The sequence below is a fragment of the Papilio polytes genome, unplaced genomic scaffold (genome assembly GCF_000836215.1).
Source record: "Papilio polytes unplaced genomic scaffold, Ppol_1.0 DF824002.1, whole genome shotgun sequence".
Taxonomy (NCBI): Eukaryota; Metazoa; Arthropoda; class Insecta; order Lepidoptera; family Papilionidae; genus Papilio; species Papilio polytes.
Window position 1 is genome coordinate 74,438 of NW_013525202.1, and position 20,498 is coordinate 94,935.

At 37.2% G+C, this 20,498-nt stretch overlaps 1 protein-coding gene across 1 annotated transcript in view; it reads left to right on the forward strand.

The window, feature by feature from the left end:
• LOC106101217 (spectrin beta chain, non-erythrocytic 2-like) overlaps window positions 1-20,498 on the forward strand; it is a 31,863-nt gene that overhangs the window by 4,239 nt on the left and 7,126 nt on the right. Inside the window, exons 2-13 of the mRNA XM_013280376.1 lie at window positions 6,078-6,318; window positions 6,945-7,117; window positions 12,906-13,073; window positions 15,509-15,625; window positions 16,128-16,285; window positions 17,069-17,184; window positions 17,498-17,610; window positions 18,238-18,425; window positions 18,928-19,066; window positions 19,728-19,814; window positions 20,181-20,311; window positions 20,386-20,493. Coding sequence (XP_013135830.1) covers window positions 6,252-6,318; window positions 6,945-7,117; window positions 12,906-13,073; window positions 15,509-15,625; window positions 16,128-16,285; window positions 17,069-17,184; window positions 17,498-17,610; window positions 18,238-18,425; window positions 18,928-19,066; window positions 19,728-19,814; window positions 20,181-20,311; window positions 20,386-20,493 — 1,565 coding nt within the window. The 5' untranslated portion in view covers window positions 6,078-6,251. The remainder of the gene's footprint in view (window positions 1-6,077; window positions 6,319-6,944; window positions 7,118-12,905; window positions 13,074-15,508; window positions 15,626-16,127; window positions 16,286-17,068; window positions 17,185-17,497; window positions 17,611-18,237; window positions 18,426-18,927; window positions 19,067-19,727; window positions 19,815-20,180; window positions 20,312-20,385; window positions 20,494-20,498) is intronic.

Consider the following 20,498-nt stretch of genomic DNA (forward strand, 5'->3'; position numbering starts at 1 on the left):
AGTAGCATGATTTTATCGCGTTGTTAAACGAAGTTAATGCCATCAATTATAAAGCAATCAGGAACCGATTGAGGGACTATTTCAATATCACTCGATATCTGGCAAATGAATCATCTCACGAGGACTTTGAAGTAGCGTTTTAAGTTGAAGAAACACAAAGTACTTTTAAAGCTTATCCACTTGTATTATAAGTTTTTGTTATGTAAGGCTATGTAAGAATTAAATGATTGTGTAATTGCCTGGTCACATTTCCTATAACAATATTTTAAAATAAAAAGATTTGCCTTTTTATTTTTTTGTCACGAAAAAATTCAAAAAATTTTCCACCAGTGTTTTTTTCTATATCAAATTATGTTTTCAAATGTTATAAAAAATGACGTACAGATTTTAAGACTGGCTGGTTTATATAGTTTATAAAAGTTCAGGTCGTTCGGTTTTCACTGAACAGTCGGACTGTATCATTAAAACTGACGCGTATAACAGCGATTACAGTGTAATAAACGTTACACTTTACCTTTTATAATATAATGTGGCAAACGAGCAAGCGGCCTGAATCCACCGAAATGGAAAGCGACCGCTGCCCATAGACATCTGCAATTGCAGATGCGTTGCCTACCCTTCATTGACGGAGGAAGAGACGCAAATAAAGAGGACATTTCCCATTCATATGCGTCTCCTAATCAAATTCTGTCTACCTTCCCGTCCATACTTAAAGAAAGGTGGAAATGGAAAGAGACTAAAATTAGGCCTCCGGCACCACACTTATCAGACGAAACACGGAATTGCTTCCACTTCACGCCTGTTTTCACTATTTTAACCTACACTGCAATATTTAACTGTCCAGTTTAAAATGTATGAAGGCTTAGATATAACCGTTTTCGTGGTACGGGTCATAGATCAGACGGGCATGAGGTCACGTGTCGTATGTCGCAGGTCAATTGTGTTGGGCAATTTATCAGTTCATCAATTGGTGCCATAGGTTCAAATACCAATAATGTAGTCGATTGTATGAATTATTCTCTTTCCCAGACAGGTTTAGTTAATCTTACTAATATAAAAGCGTAAGTCTAGATGGATGGATGTTTGTAGCCTAAACTGCTGAACGGATTCCGATTTAATTTGCCATATATGTAAAGAATAGTCTGAAAGAAGACATAAGCTATTTGCTTTTGTTTTTTAATTTCACGCAGGCGAAGGCTTACTCTAATTATGAATGTTAGTATTAAAAGATCAACGGAAGATAGTTGCATGAAGTAGAAGCAATTCCACGTTTCGTATGATGAGTGTGGTACCGGAGCATTAATCTTAGTCCCTTTTCCTTTCCACCCTTTTCTTAAGAGGAAAGGATGGGAAGGAAATGTAGATTTCATGGTGGATGAGACGCTTAAGATGGGGAAATGTCTTCTTTAAGTGCGTCTCTTTTTCCGTCAATTAAGGGTAGACGACGCATCTGCAATTGCGGATGTCTAAGGGCAGCGGTCGCTTTCCGTTTCGGTGGATTCAGGTGGCCGCTTGCTGGTTTGCCACCTTATATTATAAAAAATAAGTGTGTAATATTATAATATAGTGCTTATTGTGTCTTGTCTACGTGTTATCTATCCGAAAATATAAAATTTAACTTAAATATAGTATTTGTTCGTCACCTAGTAAGCAGTCGCAGAATCCGGTCTCACCGGTCCCAGCCGGAAACTCGGCGACCGACCTTCATTGCGTAATTCCAACGCTACGAGAATCTCTTCTCTACACTCTATTGTTGAAAACTTTAACTCAGTCGAGGACTTTAATTTCCTATCCATTTTAATTAAACATTTTACCCTCGTAATGTAATCGCCTGTCAAAGCGGTAAGCTTTAATTCTCCAACTGAACCATACCGCTTGTTGCGGGCGCACATCTTTGAGTAAACATCACACGACTGTTGTGCGATTGTCGATTGTTTCGCGGCCTTCAACTGTTTAGTTGCACAATTAAAAATCGAGTAGTGCAACCTCCATATAATCTCATAGGAATTAAAGCGGGACTAAACAGTTGTGCGATAGTTTAGTTTGAGGTGTGTCGTCGTTTCTGCTATTCATGAATAACGAAGTCACGGTACTCTACCAATTGAATTGTAGTTTTGTTTTTGCAGCGTCGTCGACCGCGATCACGTCCGCTTTGAACTTGACTTGAATATTTTTGTAAAAACCGACTTCCAAACAAAATACACTAAAAACAAAATATTCTTAAAAAAACAGTACACTAAAAAGTAACGGAATAATTCCTTGAAAATAGTAAACCTCCCTTATTGTTGCTGTTATGTTTATATTGTACAATTATTATTACTTTGATGTCGGTGTCAGCCAAGGTATGCAGTGATATATATACGTAAGGCTTTCTACATTTTTACTATAACAATTGACAATTGAAAGTATAGTAACGTTTAAGTAATGAATCTACATTGACTGACGCCGACTTAAGAAAACTTAATCTTAAAAATAATCTTATAAACAAATATTATTCTTATATCTCTTTGAAAAAATAAATACAATACCGCAGTTAACTACTCAAGTTAAACTAGCCAAGTAACCTAAATATTTAAACCTCGTATCAACACGGCATAAGAAAGTTATTTGAAGTACTTTTGTTCCCGCCTATCCTGTCCGTTATCGGTCATTGGTTTGTTAGATAACGAAACTCCATCTAAGGTGTGTCGGTCACTTTAATGGTGTCATTGAAAATTGGTCAAACCAGAAAAATAAAGTAAAATTGATATACTTAAACTTAACACCGATGTTTATTAACTAATTATAGATATATTCCGCTGCTTAAAACACTTAAAATAACTCTGTATTTGTCATAGATAATAAGAGATGGTGGTACATTTTTGTGCAACTGTTTAGTCTCGCTTACATTCCTATGTTCTACTAGCTGTTCCAGTACGGCTTCATCCGTTCATTCATTCATTTTATTGTTTACATTTGTCAAATTTTCAATAGCAAATATCAAAATGACATGACATGACAAACCTTGGCAATCTTGCTTCTTTCATGTCTGCAGCAACGTATGGTCTCTTTCCCACATTAGGGTTTTTATCCAAAATATTTACCTCCTAAGTTTAATGGCGTGAAAATATATAGCCTAAATCGTGACGTAAGTGTAGGGCTTTTTATTAAAAAAAGAATTATTCAAAGATATATTGTAATTGTTGACATCTTAGGCAACAAAGTGTGTGTTTACGCTTTATAATAATAGTATAGATTATGGAGGTGCGCTACTCGATTTTTAGCTGTACAACTAAACAGTTGAATTGGATATGAAACAATCGACAATTTAGTTAAAGTTGAGCGTACTTTCAAACCAACCTTATCTTAGTGTATGGTCTAGTCCCAGTTGGGATATGTATGACCTACAGACAGTTGCAACGACAATAGAAACCCACGGTTATGTATTTTTCCGTCAAAGTGCTAGTAGAAGATAGTAGAACTCATTATAACTTCTTCGCAATGTAGGACCAGCTCGCCTCCAGCAATACCATGACCACAGACGACAAGCGTGAAATAAAAGAAATTCCGTTTCGTCTGTGTGCCGGTTGCTTAATTTTAGTCTTTTTCCCTTTTCCACTCATATCGTAGAAGTTAAGGATAGGGGGAGGATTTGATGGTGGATGGGACGTAGAGGTAAGGGAAAATCTGTGCGTTATAATATTTGTCGACTAAAGGTTGATTACGCCTCTACAAATGCGGTCGATTTTTTGGCGAATTTCGATGTCTGCTTGCTTATTTATCACTTTATAATAAAAAAACATAGTCTATTCAATGATTCTTCTAAACAATAGAGGCAAATCTTTCTCATTGCTTTCTCCGACTCGACGTCAGAGAGTTGGCAACTCGACATCGTGATGTGAAGAAAGCGATACACTCCATTGACTATGTTACCGTAAAATTGTTAATAATGTCAACTTATATAGCGAAATAAATTGATGGAGAAATTGTTAGTTAAAACATAGATGTATAAAAATGATTGCTAAATTACGTCAATTGAATCTAGGGCCTAGCTTTAGTGACCACTTCCGTAGAGCTGTGAGGTGTCGATGACCCTGCTTCGGATCGCCCACGCGTCGCATCTCTTATTGTCACTTCCATTACGAGGTCTCTAACCCTGCAAACAATATGTAAAATAAACTTAGATTATCGTTAAACATACTTTGCTAAAACTACGTTTTATTAACATATTAGCTTTCGCCCGCGTGGAATTAGAAAAAAAATTAAGTAGCCTATATTTTTCCAGATTTTGCTTTACATCTGCGTCAAATTCCAATCAGATCCGTTCAGCAGTTTAGGTTTCAAACTTTGACAATCATCCATCCATCTAAACTTTAGCATTTATAATAATACTAAGATACTAGTTTCCCGCGATTACGTTCGATTGCGATTAAGTAAATGGTTGTTCAGTTTACAATTCCTATAAAATATGCTCACGTCGCTCAGCGTCTGTGGCTCAGTGGTTTAAGCACTTGACTTGTAATCTACAGGTCTTGGGTTTGAATCCCGCCATATACCAATGTGATTTTCGATTTTTCATATGTACATAATTTACCCGACGTTCTTACGGTGAAGATATTCAAAGATATGTGTATAGTCAACCAACCCGCAGTGGGCCAGCGTGGTTGACTATGGCCTAGTCACCCTAATTTACGGTAGGCTCCAAGCCCTTTGGTGGGGACGTATAGTGAGCCGGTGACGCTCACGTCGCGAACCATTTGCATATCGCGCGGCCAGTTTTGCTTCCTAGAGCTTGGGCGATGCTTACAATGCAGCATCCATCTGTACTATACTAAAAAGAAAAATTTGAATTTTTGTACATATTGAAATAACTCAAAAAATACTGGACCGATTTTAAAAATTCCTTCACTGTTAGAAAGGTAATTTATCTGCGAGTAACGTTGGCTGTATTTTTAAATTTCACGCGGTTGAAATCGCGAGCAGCAGCTAGTATAATAATATGTTTCATAGTAATAAGATAACTCACCCATTATACCCATTAACATCGGCTGTTATCCACCAAAAGTTCTGTCAAATCCATTCGTTGATTCAAAGTGGCATAGAATTTCACCTGTGGCGTCTAATTTCTTTTGCCTTTTTAGTTATTTTTAGAAAGAGCATGGTATTTGATACATCAGTGTATTAGGCGTGAAGCAGTATTTATAAAGAAACGTTACGCGCACTGAATAACTAGTTAATTAACAATTGCAGAAACTGTTTACGTAAGATGTGTGCGCACTCTACTGAATACCGTTAGAGCGCTATATTTTTAACATATATTAGACAAATTCTCTTAACTATAAAGTTATAATAAAAAATGAATTTTGCTGTGAAAATTAATTTCATATTTGTGTAAAATGTCGTATCACACACGTAATACAATTATGACGTAAACACGCATAAGTCCGAAATGTTTCTTATGACAGTTTGGTCTATATAGTTTGTCAAAATAAATTAGATTAGTTTGATAAATGACGCATATGAAGTATAGAATTAAATTTGTATGAAAAATGCCGTACTTGATAGACAGGTATCGTAGTGACGAAACAAACACCCAGCGAACAATTACGAACTATCGATATTCGGTTTAAATAATTATCGAACTCAACTAAAATTATTATTTTCTTATAAAGTAATTTAGAGAATAATTCTAGTATTGATTATAGTGTAGAGAATTTATAGATGACAGAAATAATAGCGAAATCCAATTCGATTACGTACGGCTGTAGTAGTAATAAACATTTATTTACCTTCGTTCGGTTATGGTCATTATTAATCTGAGAAAACAGTGTTTTTTATTTCATAAATTATAATTATAAATCTATCGATTCCAACTTCTATAGGAATAAAAATCGAAAATCGTTTACATTCATGACTGATTTTACACAACCCATCCCTACTAAATTTGAAGTGAATTGTCAAACTAATCTAACACACTATAGTCAATCCTTAGTGGGTAGGGAATTTAATTCTCGCACTGCAAGATTCAATTTAGAGTCGATGTTTAACAAGCTCATTTTAATATAACAAAAGAATAACTATTTATATATGTTTTCCAGTGAATAGATAGTTTTAAATAATCCTTTCTAACTGGTCCATCCACATAAAATAACATTTAAAACAAGTAGTGTACAGACTAAAGAGGTGTGTGAAAGAAATCGTGTAAACAGTGCCAAAGTAAACCAAATAAGTGTGTTGGGGGTGAGGGGTGAGGGTGGCTCCATGACGTCACGATGCAGAGGCAGTTAAGCAATGTCAGTGTGCACTCCTACCAGGATTACCAGCCGACCAGGAGATTTGGTAAATACAAATGCTGAGGAATACTCAATCACCGTTATTTCCAGTTACCATAAAGGCATTCAAGAGCTTAGAATGCTGTTCACGTGATTCGTAACTTTCCCTCTTCTATCTATACAAATTGGGGTGTCTGTTTGTGATATAAAAAAAAAACAGATTTCGGGAAGATGATGTATTCTGTCTGTCTGTCCGCAAGCCGCGTTTGTTCCGGGTAATCTCCGAAACGGCTGGGTCGATTTCGACCGAACTTTCACTGAACACACAGCTACCCTGACATGGACGGGCATATTATAGGCTACTTTTTTTTTAATTCTGCGCTATCTAAATGGCGACCGGACTGCTATCTCCGGAACGGGTGGACCGATTTGGACGGGACTTTGACTGAAATATAGCTGGTAGAAGGTAGATGCACGCGGGAATCTGATAGATGACTCTTTAATCTGCGCTAGCCAAGTTTGCGGGCGACAGCCGTTAGGAATATATGTCTGCCTAAATAATCAATTTAAAAGAGTTTCACGTGTGATTTTCCGGCGCGATTATCTGTCATTTGCCACTTTTATATGTAACATTCATAGTAGCCAGTATTTTCCTTGGCCACCAAAGAGTATACGTGAAATATTTGTTTGCAGGGGCGCAGTATGAGCCGGGCGGGTACGCGGCCGCGGTGCAGCAGCGCAGCAACATGACACAGCGCGAGGACGCCCTCAAGTTCGAGCAGGGCCGCATTAAGGCGCTGCAAGAAGAGCGCTTGCATATACAGAAGAAAACATTCACGAAATGGGTCAATTCATTTCTACAAAAGGTCAGTAATATAATGCAATAGTAGTAGATGGAGACCTAGAAAGAGATGGATTGCATGAAAGGTGACCTGATCAAGAAAGGAGTACCGGGATGACGTATGATAGAGTTATTTGGAGGACGAAAACCCGGTACTGACATTACGGGGGTAGAATAAGGTAGTGGAAATGTATAGACGTTTTCAAATATCTTGGTAGCTTTGAATAAAACAAAGTTTAGCGCAATGTTTTAAAATGAGGTGGGGTTCTGTATTAATCATAATTCGTCATCTGTTGCGGCGGCGGGCCAATATGCACCCCCAATGATATCTCTTCCAGTACGTGGCAGGTCTTTCTAGGCCCACCAGCAAATAGCATATATTAAATTGCTTTAACTTTGTTGAAACCTAATATGTATACACTTTATGTAATATGATGTATACACCTGAGATTATCGGTTCGCACTAGCGAGAGTGACATAGTATTCTTCGTCCGCACTAGCTTCTGTACCGCGTCAGGCATATAACGGCCTGATACACAGTGAACGTATTAAGGTTCACAATTCGTATATCGTAAAAATATCAAGATATTCCAGTATCATGTTACAGTGCACGCGTAGTATTAGAGTCTCACGCTATCTTGCCCGGGTTAACTCAATATGAATTCCAAAGGAAATATAACAATGATTTCATACGTACAATAACAAAATGCAATTATCAGTTGCTATCGCGATGGCTCATTGGCCACAAGTCACGCCTCTTACCTAGTATTCGGTTCGATGATATTTATAGAGGCGTTACTCTTTAACGCGATTACAGTACACACCTTTGACTAAACTATCGCACAACTGTTTAGTCCCGCTTTGATTCCTATGAGCTTAAAAGTAGCACACTACTCGATTTCCAGTTGTGCAACTAAACAGTTGAATTGGCTGCGAAACAATCGACAGTCGCACAACAACACGTAGCAATGCAATTAAGTGATAAAGACATTAGAGTACTAATGCTATACACTAGTCATACAAAAAAATAGATAAGCGGATTGCGTTTCTTTTTTTTTATAACATAATGTGGCAAACGAGCAAGCGGCCACCTGAATCCGCCAAAATGGGGAAGCGACCGCTGCCCATAGACATCCGCAATCGCAGATGCGTTGCCTACCCGTATCCGACAGAGAAGGAGACGCACATAAAGAGGATATTTCCCCTTCCTATGCTTGCCCTCCACCGTCAAATCCACTTCCCCTTCCCATCCTATCCTTATAAAAAAATGGTGGTAGAGAAAAGGACTTACATTAGGCCTCCGGCACCACACTCATCAGACGAAACACGGAATTGCTTCCATTTCACGCCTGTCTTCTGTGTGATCGTGGTATTACACCGGGCGTGTCGGCCCTGCAGTGCTAAGATGTTAAAGGGGGCACTACCACTGTTACATTCTTTGTTGTTTCGCTTGAAGAGTTTGTATGATGGCTTAATTCTACTCCTCTGTAATAGATAATAGCTGTTCCCTTACAGCTTCATCCACATGAAATTATAAAAAAGTGTTTTCTTGTATACATTTGTGAAGTTTCAATTGCAAAGGCACCAAAAAAGTACAAAGTACTCTGTGAAAGGCACAAATGACAACGAATGCCTTTGACATTGGTTACTCGTAACAATTACCATGGCAACCTTGCTTCTTTGATGCTTATTACCTTGTAGGATTTATCCCTTTCCCGCACGACGGTTTTTTCCAATTTATTTATCCCCTAAGTTTAATCGCGTGAAAATATATAGCTGAAAGCGTGTCGTAAGTGTAGGGCTTTTTAATCTATACTTTTATAATAAAGCGTAAACACACACTTCTTTGTTGCCTAAGATGTCAGCAATTACAGCATGTTTTTGAATAATTCTATTTTTAATAAAAAGCCCTACACTTATGTCACGCTTAAGGCTATATATTTACACGACATTAAACTTAGGGTGTAAATATTTTGGATAAAAACCGTAATGTGGGAAAGAGACCATAAATTGCTGCCAAAATCAAGAAAGTAGGATTGCTAAAGTTTGTCATGTCATTTTGACATTTGCAATTGATAACTTGACAAATGTAAACAATAAAATAAAATTTTCATAATTTCATGCGGATGAAGTCGCACGGGAACAACTAGTGAAATAAGAATTATTAAATGGATACTATGATTGCTGACATACGCCACGAAGTAGTTGTTGTTTACGCTTTATTACATTAGTATACAAAGGATGCGAATAGTGATAACTTGGTAGGGTAAGGGATGTACAGGAAAGGGAAATTGCTTTTCTATACAACCACTATCCTTAGAGATAGTCAACACTTTCTACAGACATTTTTGTGTCTAGGTTTTTTAATTAACCATGTAATGTTGCGTGATATGTGATGAATGCACTCTCTTATCAGTTATGTTATCAGTGCAGAAAGGCAGTGCAATGCACTACGGGTCCCGACCCACAGATAATTGCATGCAAATTGTTAATACATTATTTCATTACCATTTACATGTACTGAGTTATCTTTAAAATATATTTTTATAATAAAAATATGGAAATGCCCGCGTAATACTCGTATATTGAATACCGAATGATGTCGCTGTGTTAAATTTTATAAACCATTTAATGCCTAACGTATGGACATGTTATGCGACGAGATGATGGGGACATAAACCAGAAAGTGTTAAGATTGAATGTGGATGGCTACAAAGGAAGAGGAAGACCGAAGAAAGTATGGATTGTGTGAAAGATATGCTTAAGAAAGGAGTGGTTTCAGATATGACGGCTGATAGAGATGTATGGAAGAGCAGCATATACTGTGCCGACCCTCCGTAAGGAATAAGGGCAAGTGGATAATTGTTTAATGCATAACGTAGTTTCAAAATGATTATTTACCGCGACTTTCCGTGTGGTATTAAAAATAGATTTCAATTTTTTTATAATAAATGGGGGCAAACGAGCGGCGAGAACACCGAGGTGGATAATTACGGAGTATTTGGAAAACTGAAATGAATCTATCCAAGTGTTACAACAATTAAAAAAACCAGACGAAATGTGTAAAGTCGTTAAAATTGTTATTGTAAAGTACGATGCACGATTCCTTGTAAACATGTGTCATATAATAATTGACATTGTCCTCTATGATGTCATAGTCCGTTTTCCTACAACTGTAGAAACTAGCGTTAGCCCGCGACTCCGAACGCGTGTAATTAAAATAAAAGTAAGCCTATGTGTTATTACAAACTTCTTACTAATATTATAAATGCGAAAGTTTATATGGATGGATGTTTGTTTGAATTTGTAGCCTGAACAGCTGAACGGATCTCGATGTAATTTGGTATAGATGTAGAGGATAGTCTGGAAAACACATAGGCTACTTATTTTGTTTTTTAAATTCCGCGCGTACGGAGTCGAGGGCCAAGGTAGTATCATTTGGTCACTTTTATTCGTCGTAATAGCGAAGTGAAGATTTTCCCTTCCTATGCGTCTCATTCTCTTATAATGTGGCTGAATACAATTACTGTATATGAATTTGTTAGCATTTACAATATAAATAATGTTTAGGTATATCGCAATGATGTCACCGTGTCTGATCTAATACGCTAGAGGTCACTTCACGCGTTGAGATAATATAGTTATAATTAACTGTTAAGTTATAAATAGCTGAATAAATCATCTTCCTCCTTATCCCACTCAAGGACAAAAACCTGTGCCCCTAGCACAGGTTTTTGTCCTCCAAACTCTAGTATACGTCATCTCAGTTACTTTTTGATGATGTCACCTTTCACACAAAACATCTCTAGTAAGTCTAACCCTACCGGTGTACCACACTAATAATTAACGTTCTCCTTGTAACATCCGATTCATCCCTCCTCATAACATGCCCCAAGCTAACCTTGTACTCCTTACTTCTCTACCAAGGGGGCTACTCTCAGACTTCTTCTAACTCATTTCGTATCTTATCCATTCGTGTTATATAAGATTTTTATTAATTGAATGATCCTTCTTTGTTAATAAATAATTAAAATCGTGAATATAATCGTCCCTTTCATTCTCTTTGAAGAGATAGAGACGACTAACTTATGCCGAGTTCCATTGCCCTATAGCCTAAATTATTTGACCTATTTTGTTGATTGAAACGTCATTCGATTCCCCGAAGTACAAAACCGTTTTAGGTAATAGTACCCTGTTTACGATAACGATAGGAACATGTTGAGTTAACTTTTTCTAAGCAGAATAATTTTTATCTATCTATATTATTATAATAAAGCGTAAACACACACTTCTTTGTTACCTAAGATGTCAGCAATCACAGCATGTTTTTAAATAATCTTGTTTTTAATAAAAAGCCCTACACTTATGTCACGCTTTAGGCTATATATTTTCTCGCCATTAAACTTGGGGGTAAATATTTTGAATAAAAACCCTAATTTGGGAATGAGACCATATGTTGCTCCCAACATCAAGAAAGTAAAATTGCCAAAGTTTGTCATGTCATGTCATTTGGTATTGATAATTTGACAAATGTAAACAATAAAATAAAATTTTCATTATTACATGCGGATGAAGCCGCACGGGAACAGCTAGTACTAATATAAAACGTAAACACTAGTTATGCAGGATATCAGGATGTTTTTTTTATGATTCTTTTTGAATAAAAAGCCCTACATTACACTCTTAAGCAATTAAACTGGCTTTGAAACAATCGACTACTACAAAGTTGTGGGATTGTGTATTCAATGTGCGCCCGCTCTAGAGTGACCGTATTAGTGGCAGTTTTGGCAATGATTGTACGCGTCACCCCGAGCTATACAATGCTAATGCGACATATCCGTCTGTGTGACGTTGGACGACCTTTTAGGACATGACTACATGATTGTATTATAAAAGATTGACGCCGTATATTATAAGCTAGCTGTTTCTTGCGACTTAGCCCGCGTGAAATTAAAATACATAGCCTGTTACTCACAGATAAGTTACCTTTCTAACTATGAAAGAATTTTTAAAATTGACCCAGTAGTTTTTGAGTTATTACAATACATACAAAAATACAAATCTTTCCTCTTTATAATATTAGTATAGATACGAAAGTTTAGATGGATGGATGTTTGTAAGAGTTTGTACCCTAACCTGCTGAACGTATCTCGATGAAATTTGGTATACATGTAGAGGACAGTCTGGAAGAATACATACTCGTAGGCTACTTGCTTTTGGTTTTTTAATTCCACGCGAACAGAGTTGTGGACGAAAACTAGTTAACAAATATTTTTGTTTTTTGAAATAGGTTTTTTATTAAAAAAAACTACGCGATTTTTAGCTAGTTTGTGTATTCTATGTAAACGATGATGCACTTGTCAATACGTAAATTGTCAAATGCAATGCAGAGAGATCGAGCGGAGAAAGTGTGTCGCGCGGCCGCTGCGCCGGCGCATTTATACTTCGATCATATTGTATGCTAACTTATTCATTCGATTAAGATGCATATTAAGTAATGACGCAGTTGTGACTGTAATTACAAATTCAGAGATGTTTAGTGTAAAGAATACTTTGACTGTGTCGCTCTTTCTAGCACTTGTGATATATCTTCTATCTCTCTTGTGTAACGAAATGTATGTCGTTGATCGAGCTTATAGATTAAGGGCCTGTCGCATTAAATTGTAAATTGTCTGATAATGCAACATGTAAAATATCTGATTGAAATATCAGATTTTATTCCCTCATTTTTAAGCTATCTGAACCTCTATCAGCCAGTGGTGACCCTAAATCTCTTCTACACTATGCTAAGTCCCATTTACCTAATTGTTCAGGCGCGGATGGAGGTGGAGGACTTGTTCGTGGACCTTGGCGATGGTCGGCGGCTGCTGAAGCTGCTGGAAATCATCAGCGGGGAGCGACTGCCGCGCCCCAACTCGGGTCGCATGCGTGTCCACAAGATAGAAAACGTCAACAAGAGTTTGGGCTTCCTACATACTAAGGTCAGTTTCAAAGAGATTAAAATGTATAGAGTAGACACTTCGCTTGAAACATTTTTCTACATACTAATAGTATGCGAAAGTTTAGATGGATGTGTGTTGGAGTTTGTAGCCTAAACGGCTGACTGGATCTGGATATAATTTAGTATGTATATAGAACATAGTCTGGAAGAACACATAGGCTATATGGTTTTTATTTAAATGCCACGCGGACGGAGTCGCGAGCGACAGCTAGTAGAATTATAACAAAAGATGGAGCTTATAATTTTGTAAAATGTTACAAGAGGTGTCACAAAACTCGACAACTGATATAATACCTTTCAGAGAAAGTACCGTTTAATTTTTTATTGCCTCGTCTATGTATTTCTTATGTCTGGTCACACTGGAAGACACTTTTCAAAGACTATCTTGTGATCAGTTCAGAAACTGATACACACTTCATTTGTTTTTAAAATGTATCATTGCTTAATTTTCTTACTTGGTTTATTTATTAACAAAGATAAACTACTAAAGTGTATCTATACTTCTATACTATTATAATAAAGCGTAAACACACACTTCTTTGTTGCCTAAGATGTCAGCAATTACACCATATTTTTGAATAATCCCTTTTCTTAATAAAGAGCCCTACACTTACGTTAAACTTTAGGCTATATATTTTCACGCCATTAATCTTAGGGGGTAAATATTTTGGATAAAAACCCTAATGTGGGAAAGAGACCAAGGAAGCAAGGTTGCCATGGTTTGTCATCGTGTAATGTCGTTTTGACATTTGCAATTAATAATGTGACACATGTAATAAAATAAAATTTTAAAAATTCTATGCGGATGTAGTCGCACGGGAACAGCTAGTTACTAATAAAAGGTAGACACATTACGGAATTGGCAAGTATATAAAGAAAAAGATCAAAACAATTTTTATCTACATGTTAATTTTACAATCTCACATACCAAACAATTAAAAATATATAAATAGGTAAGAAATGCAATATTATGTATATGACGTCATTGGATTAGGCGCTATCAGAATACTGAAGGCCGGCTTATCAGTGTCTTATCACATATCTAGTGTATCACGCGGCTTGTTAGTAGCTAGTCGATACCTGCTGTACGCAGACTTCAGGGGGCCTATCACGAAAATCATATCATATCATTGACGTTACGAAAACGTTCTCACAAATATTCGTGATATACCCTCTGTTATAAACATTAAAACATCGCAGGTACATACCAAAATACTAATAAGAATTAATTCAAAGTAACTCAATTTTTGGGAATGAGACATCACAGACAGACTTCATACTAATATTATAAATGTGAAAGTTTTTGATGGATGGATGTTTGTTACAGTTTGTAGCCTTAACGGCTGAACGGATATGGGTGAAATTTGGCATAGACGTAGAATATAATCTGGAAGAACACATAGGGTACTTACTTTGTTTTTTTTTTAATTCTACACAGACGGAGTCACAAGCGAAATCTAGTCTTAAATAAAATCATAAAATATGGACCCTAGATATCAGATATTTTATAATATTTCTTACAAACATGAGAATAAAGAACGACTACGCAGTGTCTATGTATGGTAAACAATTTTATACGTAAAGTAAATCAGGAAACCCTACAAACGTAAAGTAGGAAAGTCGACCGGTTTCTTTTAATTAGTTTTGCTTGAAATACTAGAAATATTTCACTGTATTATCTTTGCTTTGTAATCTCTAAAAATACTTTAGTTTATAATCATTTATATTCTTATCTTATTTTTTACTAGTAATATTACTAGCTGTTCCCGTGCGGCTTCATCCGCATGAAATTATGAAAATTGTATTTTATTGTTTACATTTGTCAAATTATCAATAGCAAATGTCAAAATGACATCACATGATCTTGGCAATCTTACTTCCTTGATGTTGGCATCAACTTATGGTCTCTTTCCCACATTAGGGTTTTTATCCAAAATATTTACCCCCTATGTTTAATTGCTTGAAAATATAGAGCCTAAAGCATGACGTAAGTGTAGAGATTTTTATTAAAGAAATAATTAATCAAAAATATGGTGTAATTGCTGACATCTCTGGCAACAAAGAAGTGTGTGTTTACGTTTTATTATAATAGTATAAAGTATAATAGTATAGATAAATGCGAAAGTTTAGATGGATGTTTGTTAGAGTTTGTAGCCTAAACAGCTGAACGTATCTCTATGAAATTTGGCATACATGTAGAGGATAGTCTGGACCACATAGGCTAGTCAGTTTTGTTTTTTCTTAATTCTACGCGGAAGGTGTCGCGGGCGAACTCCGTCTGAGTGGAATTACTTTCTTTTATATTTATATTATTTACATAAACATTTTTTTAAATTGATTTCCTTAGCGCCTAACACGTTGACTGCCATCGACTGGCTATTCAAGACTGTATAGTAACTTTGATGATGTTTATAGGTTCGTTTGGAATCAATCGGTGCGGAGGACATCGTGGACGGCAACCCTCGTCTGATCCTCGGCCTCATCTGGACCATCATCCTGCGTTTCCAGATCCAAGAGATTGAAATTGACGTAGTAAGTAAACTGCCATCTAGCGATATTTTTTTGACCGACTTCCCAAAAGAAGGAGGTACTCAATTCTGTATTTTTTTATGTTGGAGCATAATTCCACCGCTAGTGGACCGATTTTGATAATTCTTTTTTATAAGGAAGGTAATGCTTGCAGGTGGGTCCAATTTTGTTTGATTTTTGGAGTCAAAGACTACGACGCAATGTTATTAAATTACGACCAATAATCGTCATAGATGTAGAGGATAGTCTGGAAGAAAAAATAGGCTACTAACTTACGCGTTTTTAATTCTACGCAGACGGAGTCGTGGGCGAAACCTAGTGGTATTATAAATGCGATAGTTTAGATGGATGTATGTCAGAGTTAACCGAAACTGCTGAACGGATCTTGATGGTTGTCATAGATGTCGAGGATAGATGTCTGAACACAAAAAAAACACAAAAGCTACTTGCGGCGAAAGCTAGTAAAGATATTTCATACGTTTGTTAACTATCTCTTTCCAACCAGGATGAAGAGAACGAGTCATCAGAAAAGAAATCAGCTAAGGATGCTCTCCTGCTGTGGTGTCAGCGCAAGACGAGCGGCTACCATGGAGTACATATACACAACTTCACAGACTCCTGGAGATCAGGACTTGGCTTCAATGCACTCATACATGCACACAGGTTGATACTATCTTACTAATATTATAAATGCGAAAGTTTAGATGGATGGATGTTTGTTAGTTTGCAGCCTAAATGGCTGAACGGATCTCGATGAAATTTGGCATAGATTTAGAGAATTTTCTAGAAGAACACATAGGCTACTCACTTTTGTTTTTTTTAATTCCACGCGGACGGAGTCGACGGCGAAAGCTCGTTAAAAATATTTCTTCTTTCAGTCCACTCCCGAATGTGTCTTAACCATGACTTCTTATTCCTTATAATATGAGCTTCTTCAACTTTTATTTCGATTCAGCAAATGCCCGAAATATGCAACTTTGAATTAAAATATTTATATGTTTGTAATCAATAAACTCAAAAACTACTGCACCGATTTCAATATTTCTTTCACCATAACATAGGTGTATTATCCCATAATGATATAGGCTATTAATATATTTAAAATTGTCTAACTTTAGTGGTGGCTCAGTGGTTTGAACACTTGACTTGTAATCTACAGGTCTTGGGTTCGAAACCTGTACCAATGTGATTTTCGGTTTTTCGAATTTCCATAAGTACATGATTTACCCAACGTTCTTACGGTGAAGGAAAACATCGTGATACAACCTGCACATATCGGCGAAGAAATTCAAAGATATGTGTGAAGTCAACCAACCCGCAGTAGGCCAGCGTGGTTGACTATGGCCTAGTCACCCCTTATTAGGGTAGGCTCCGAGCCCCTCGGTGGGGACGTATAGTGAGCTGGTGATGATGATGATGAACTTTAGTGTGTTAATTGTAATTTAGACCGGACTTGTTCCGTTGGGCGGAGTTGCCGCAAACTGACCACGTGGAGACTCTCAACCACGCCTTTGATGTCGCACACAAACATCTTGGTATACCACGACTGTTGGATGCTGAGGGTAAGCACATTAATTAGGATTTTTAATTGATTGTCACATGTTTCCTTTAGATATCCGATGTTAAACATAGGCTATGTTTTTTTATTTATTTACACGCGGCCAAAGTCGCGAGCAACAGCCAGTTGCAAATAAAATTGGTCTTTACGCAATTGCAACAAGGTTAAAATTTAATTTTACAGGTATATTGCCTTATAAAAAAGACACAAAGTAAAATGAAACCTTGTTACAATAGCATAAAGCTTATTTTTTCTGGGGTTAAAAATCTCTGATCCTTTCCTTTGTGTTGGAAGTTTCTTATGTTATTGTTACGCAGATGTGGACACAAGCCGTCCTGATGAGAAGTCGGTGATGACGTATGTCGCCAGCTACTACCACACCTTCGCACGGATGAAGAACGAGCAGAAGAGCGGACGCAGAATCGCCAATGTTAGTATAACGTTATAAAATAGGTCTTAATATGATACCAGGTCTTAAACACCTGGTACGGATGTAATATACAGGGTACAGAAGGAACTGAAAGAATAGAAAATCTTTGCTGGTTTTTAAAGATTCTATAGGAACTGGTTTGTTTGTTTATTTGTACAAAAAAATTATGGGGTAAACAGAGATGGTAAATGCAATGTTTAGAAAGTCAAAATTATGAATGATTAGAATTTAAAAAAAACTTAGGTGGTGACGAAACGAAAAGCCACTAGAATTCGCCAAAATAGCGAAGAGATCGCTGCCATTATCGTATAGTAGGGGATATTTCCCCTACTCATGCGACTCATTCCGCCAAACCTAGTTTTTCCCATCCTTCCCTTAGACAAAATAAGTGGAAAGGGGAAAAGGACTAAAACAGATATATTTTTTTTATTTATACTAAAATTATAAAGAGGAAAGATTTGTATTTTTGTATGTATTCTATTCACGTAAAAACTACTGGGCCGATTTTAAAAATTCTTTCACCGTTAGAAAGGTAATTTATCTGTGAGTGACATAGGCTATATTTCTTAATTCCACGCGTACGAAGCCGCGAGCAACAGCTAGTAATGTAAGTTGCGTCGTTTATAGATAATAGGGCAGATGATGGACTGCGACAGCCGCAAGGGCGAGTACGGGCGGCTGATGAGCGCGCTGCTGGAGTGGATCCGGCTGAAGATCCTGGAGCTGAACGGCCGCGAGCTGCCCAACTCGCTGGACGGCATCCAGCGGCTGCTGCTCGCCTTCAAGCAGTACCGCACCGTGGAGAAACCGCCCAAGTACGTACAAGACGCTGTTGGCACGTCAACTACAACAGTAGACTATGACACCATGTGCCAACTGAAAAGATTGTGAAAGTGAAAAGCTATAAGCAAATAAGCACGTTGTTAGCTTGTCGTTTTTAGCTTTTGTTGTCATTTTGCATTTTATAGTTTTACAAATGTATACAATAAAATAATGTTTTTATATGCGGATGAAGCCGCACGGAAACACATAGTTATGTTTGTACTAATATTATAAAGAGGAAAGATTTTTAATTTTTGTATGTATTGAAATAACTCAAAAAATGGGCAGATATAAAAAATTTCTCTCACTATTAAAAAGCTACGTTATCAGTGAGTGAAGTAGACTATATTTTTAAATACTCGCAGCGAAGTCGCGAGCAACAGCTAGTTACTAGATAAAATCAAAAAGTCTTGTTTGTTATAGAAGAACGTACATTCTAACAATTATTTTTACTTAAAATATGTGTGTTTTTCAAGTAATACAACTTACTTCTAGATACAAGGAGCGGTCGGAGGTGGAAGCGCTGTACTTCCACATCAACACGATGCAGAAGAGCCTGGTGGGGGAGGCGTGGGCTCCCAACGAGGGACATCTGCCCCAGGACCTGGAGCGTGCCTGGCAGAACCTGGAACAGGTCACAAAATCATATATGCCGGGAATTAAAATGTACAATCAGAGAAATTCGCGGTGTCATAGGTTACATTGCCTTGTTTCAACGCAACGAGACATAATTAGTTAACAGTGAGTGTAAACGAAGGGATAATCAAAAGAATCTTGCCGTTTATACCGATATTTTCGCACAGACATAAGCTGCGTTGTATTAGTGTTGCCTACTGCGGATGCCTACCCTTAAAGAATGGAGAAGGAGACACAAATTGTAGTGTTTCTTTATTAGTCTTTTAACAATAGTATATCAGTAGTATAAATTATTCACAATATATTTTGTGTACATGTGCCGTCTTTTCTTCATGCCTTCTTAGCTGTCAACTGTCACTGTCACTTTCACTGTGTTACACAAATAAAGAGGATATTTCCCCTTTCTATGCATCTCCTCCACAGTCAAATCCACGTTTCCTTTCTATTCTAATAAGAGAATAAGGATGGGAAGGAAAAGATACTAAAATTGGGTTCAAACGATTGTAGCTTTAAAGTGGAACACCGACAATTTCCACGACAGTACATTTAACAAACTATACTGAAGGAAAACATCTTGATATTTGCACATGTATGTGGGATCTGGAATATGAATGGATCTAGAATGTGATAGAATGTTCTAGAAACATAATGTTCCACAGGCGGAGCACGCACGCGAGCTGGCGCTGAGGACGGAGCTGCTGCGTCAGCAGCGACTGGAACAACTCAACTACAAGTTCAATACGAAGGTATCTTTTTATATTTATACTAATATAACTAGCTGGTGCGACTTCTTCCGCATGAAATTAAAAATAGCCTATGTTACTCTCAGATAAATTACCTTTCTAACGGTGAAAGTATTTTTAAATTTGGACCAGTAGTTTTTGAGTTATTTCAATAATAAAAGTACAATTATTGCCTCTTTTCTTACTAATATTACGAGTATAAAGAGGAAAGATTTATTTTTTGTATGTACTGGAATAATTCAAAATGTTCTGGGCCGATTTCAAAAATTCTTTCACCATTAAAAAGCTACCTTATCGCTGAGTAACTTAGGCTATATGTTTTACATTGGATATAGACTATTTTTTTCACGGTGATACTTTGTCTGTCAGTCTGTGCTGCGCAAGGGGTACCTGAAGGAGATGATCCAGGTGTTATCAGACCCTCGCTATGGCTCCAACCTGGCTCAGGTCGATGCCACCGTCAAGAAACACGAAGCCATCTCCGCTGATATACTCGCCAGGTATAGCAAATACCTACTTTATACTAGAACACTCTAGAAGATCAATTTCTTACTTTATCCTCTGTGACTATCAGGACGGAGCGCTTCGAGGACCTGTCCGCGATGGCAGGCGAGCTGGTGCGAGAACAGTACCACGGCGCGGAGGCAGTATCCCGCACCGAGCAGGCAGTGCTGGCACGCTGGCGTG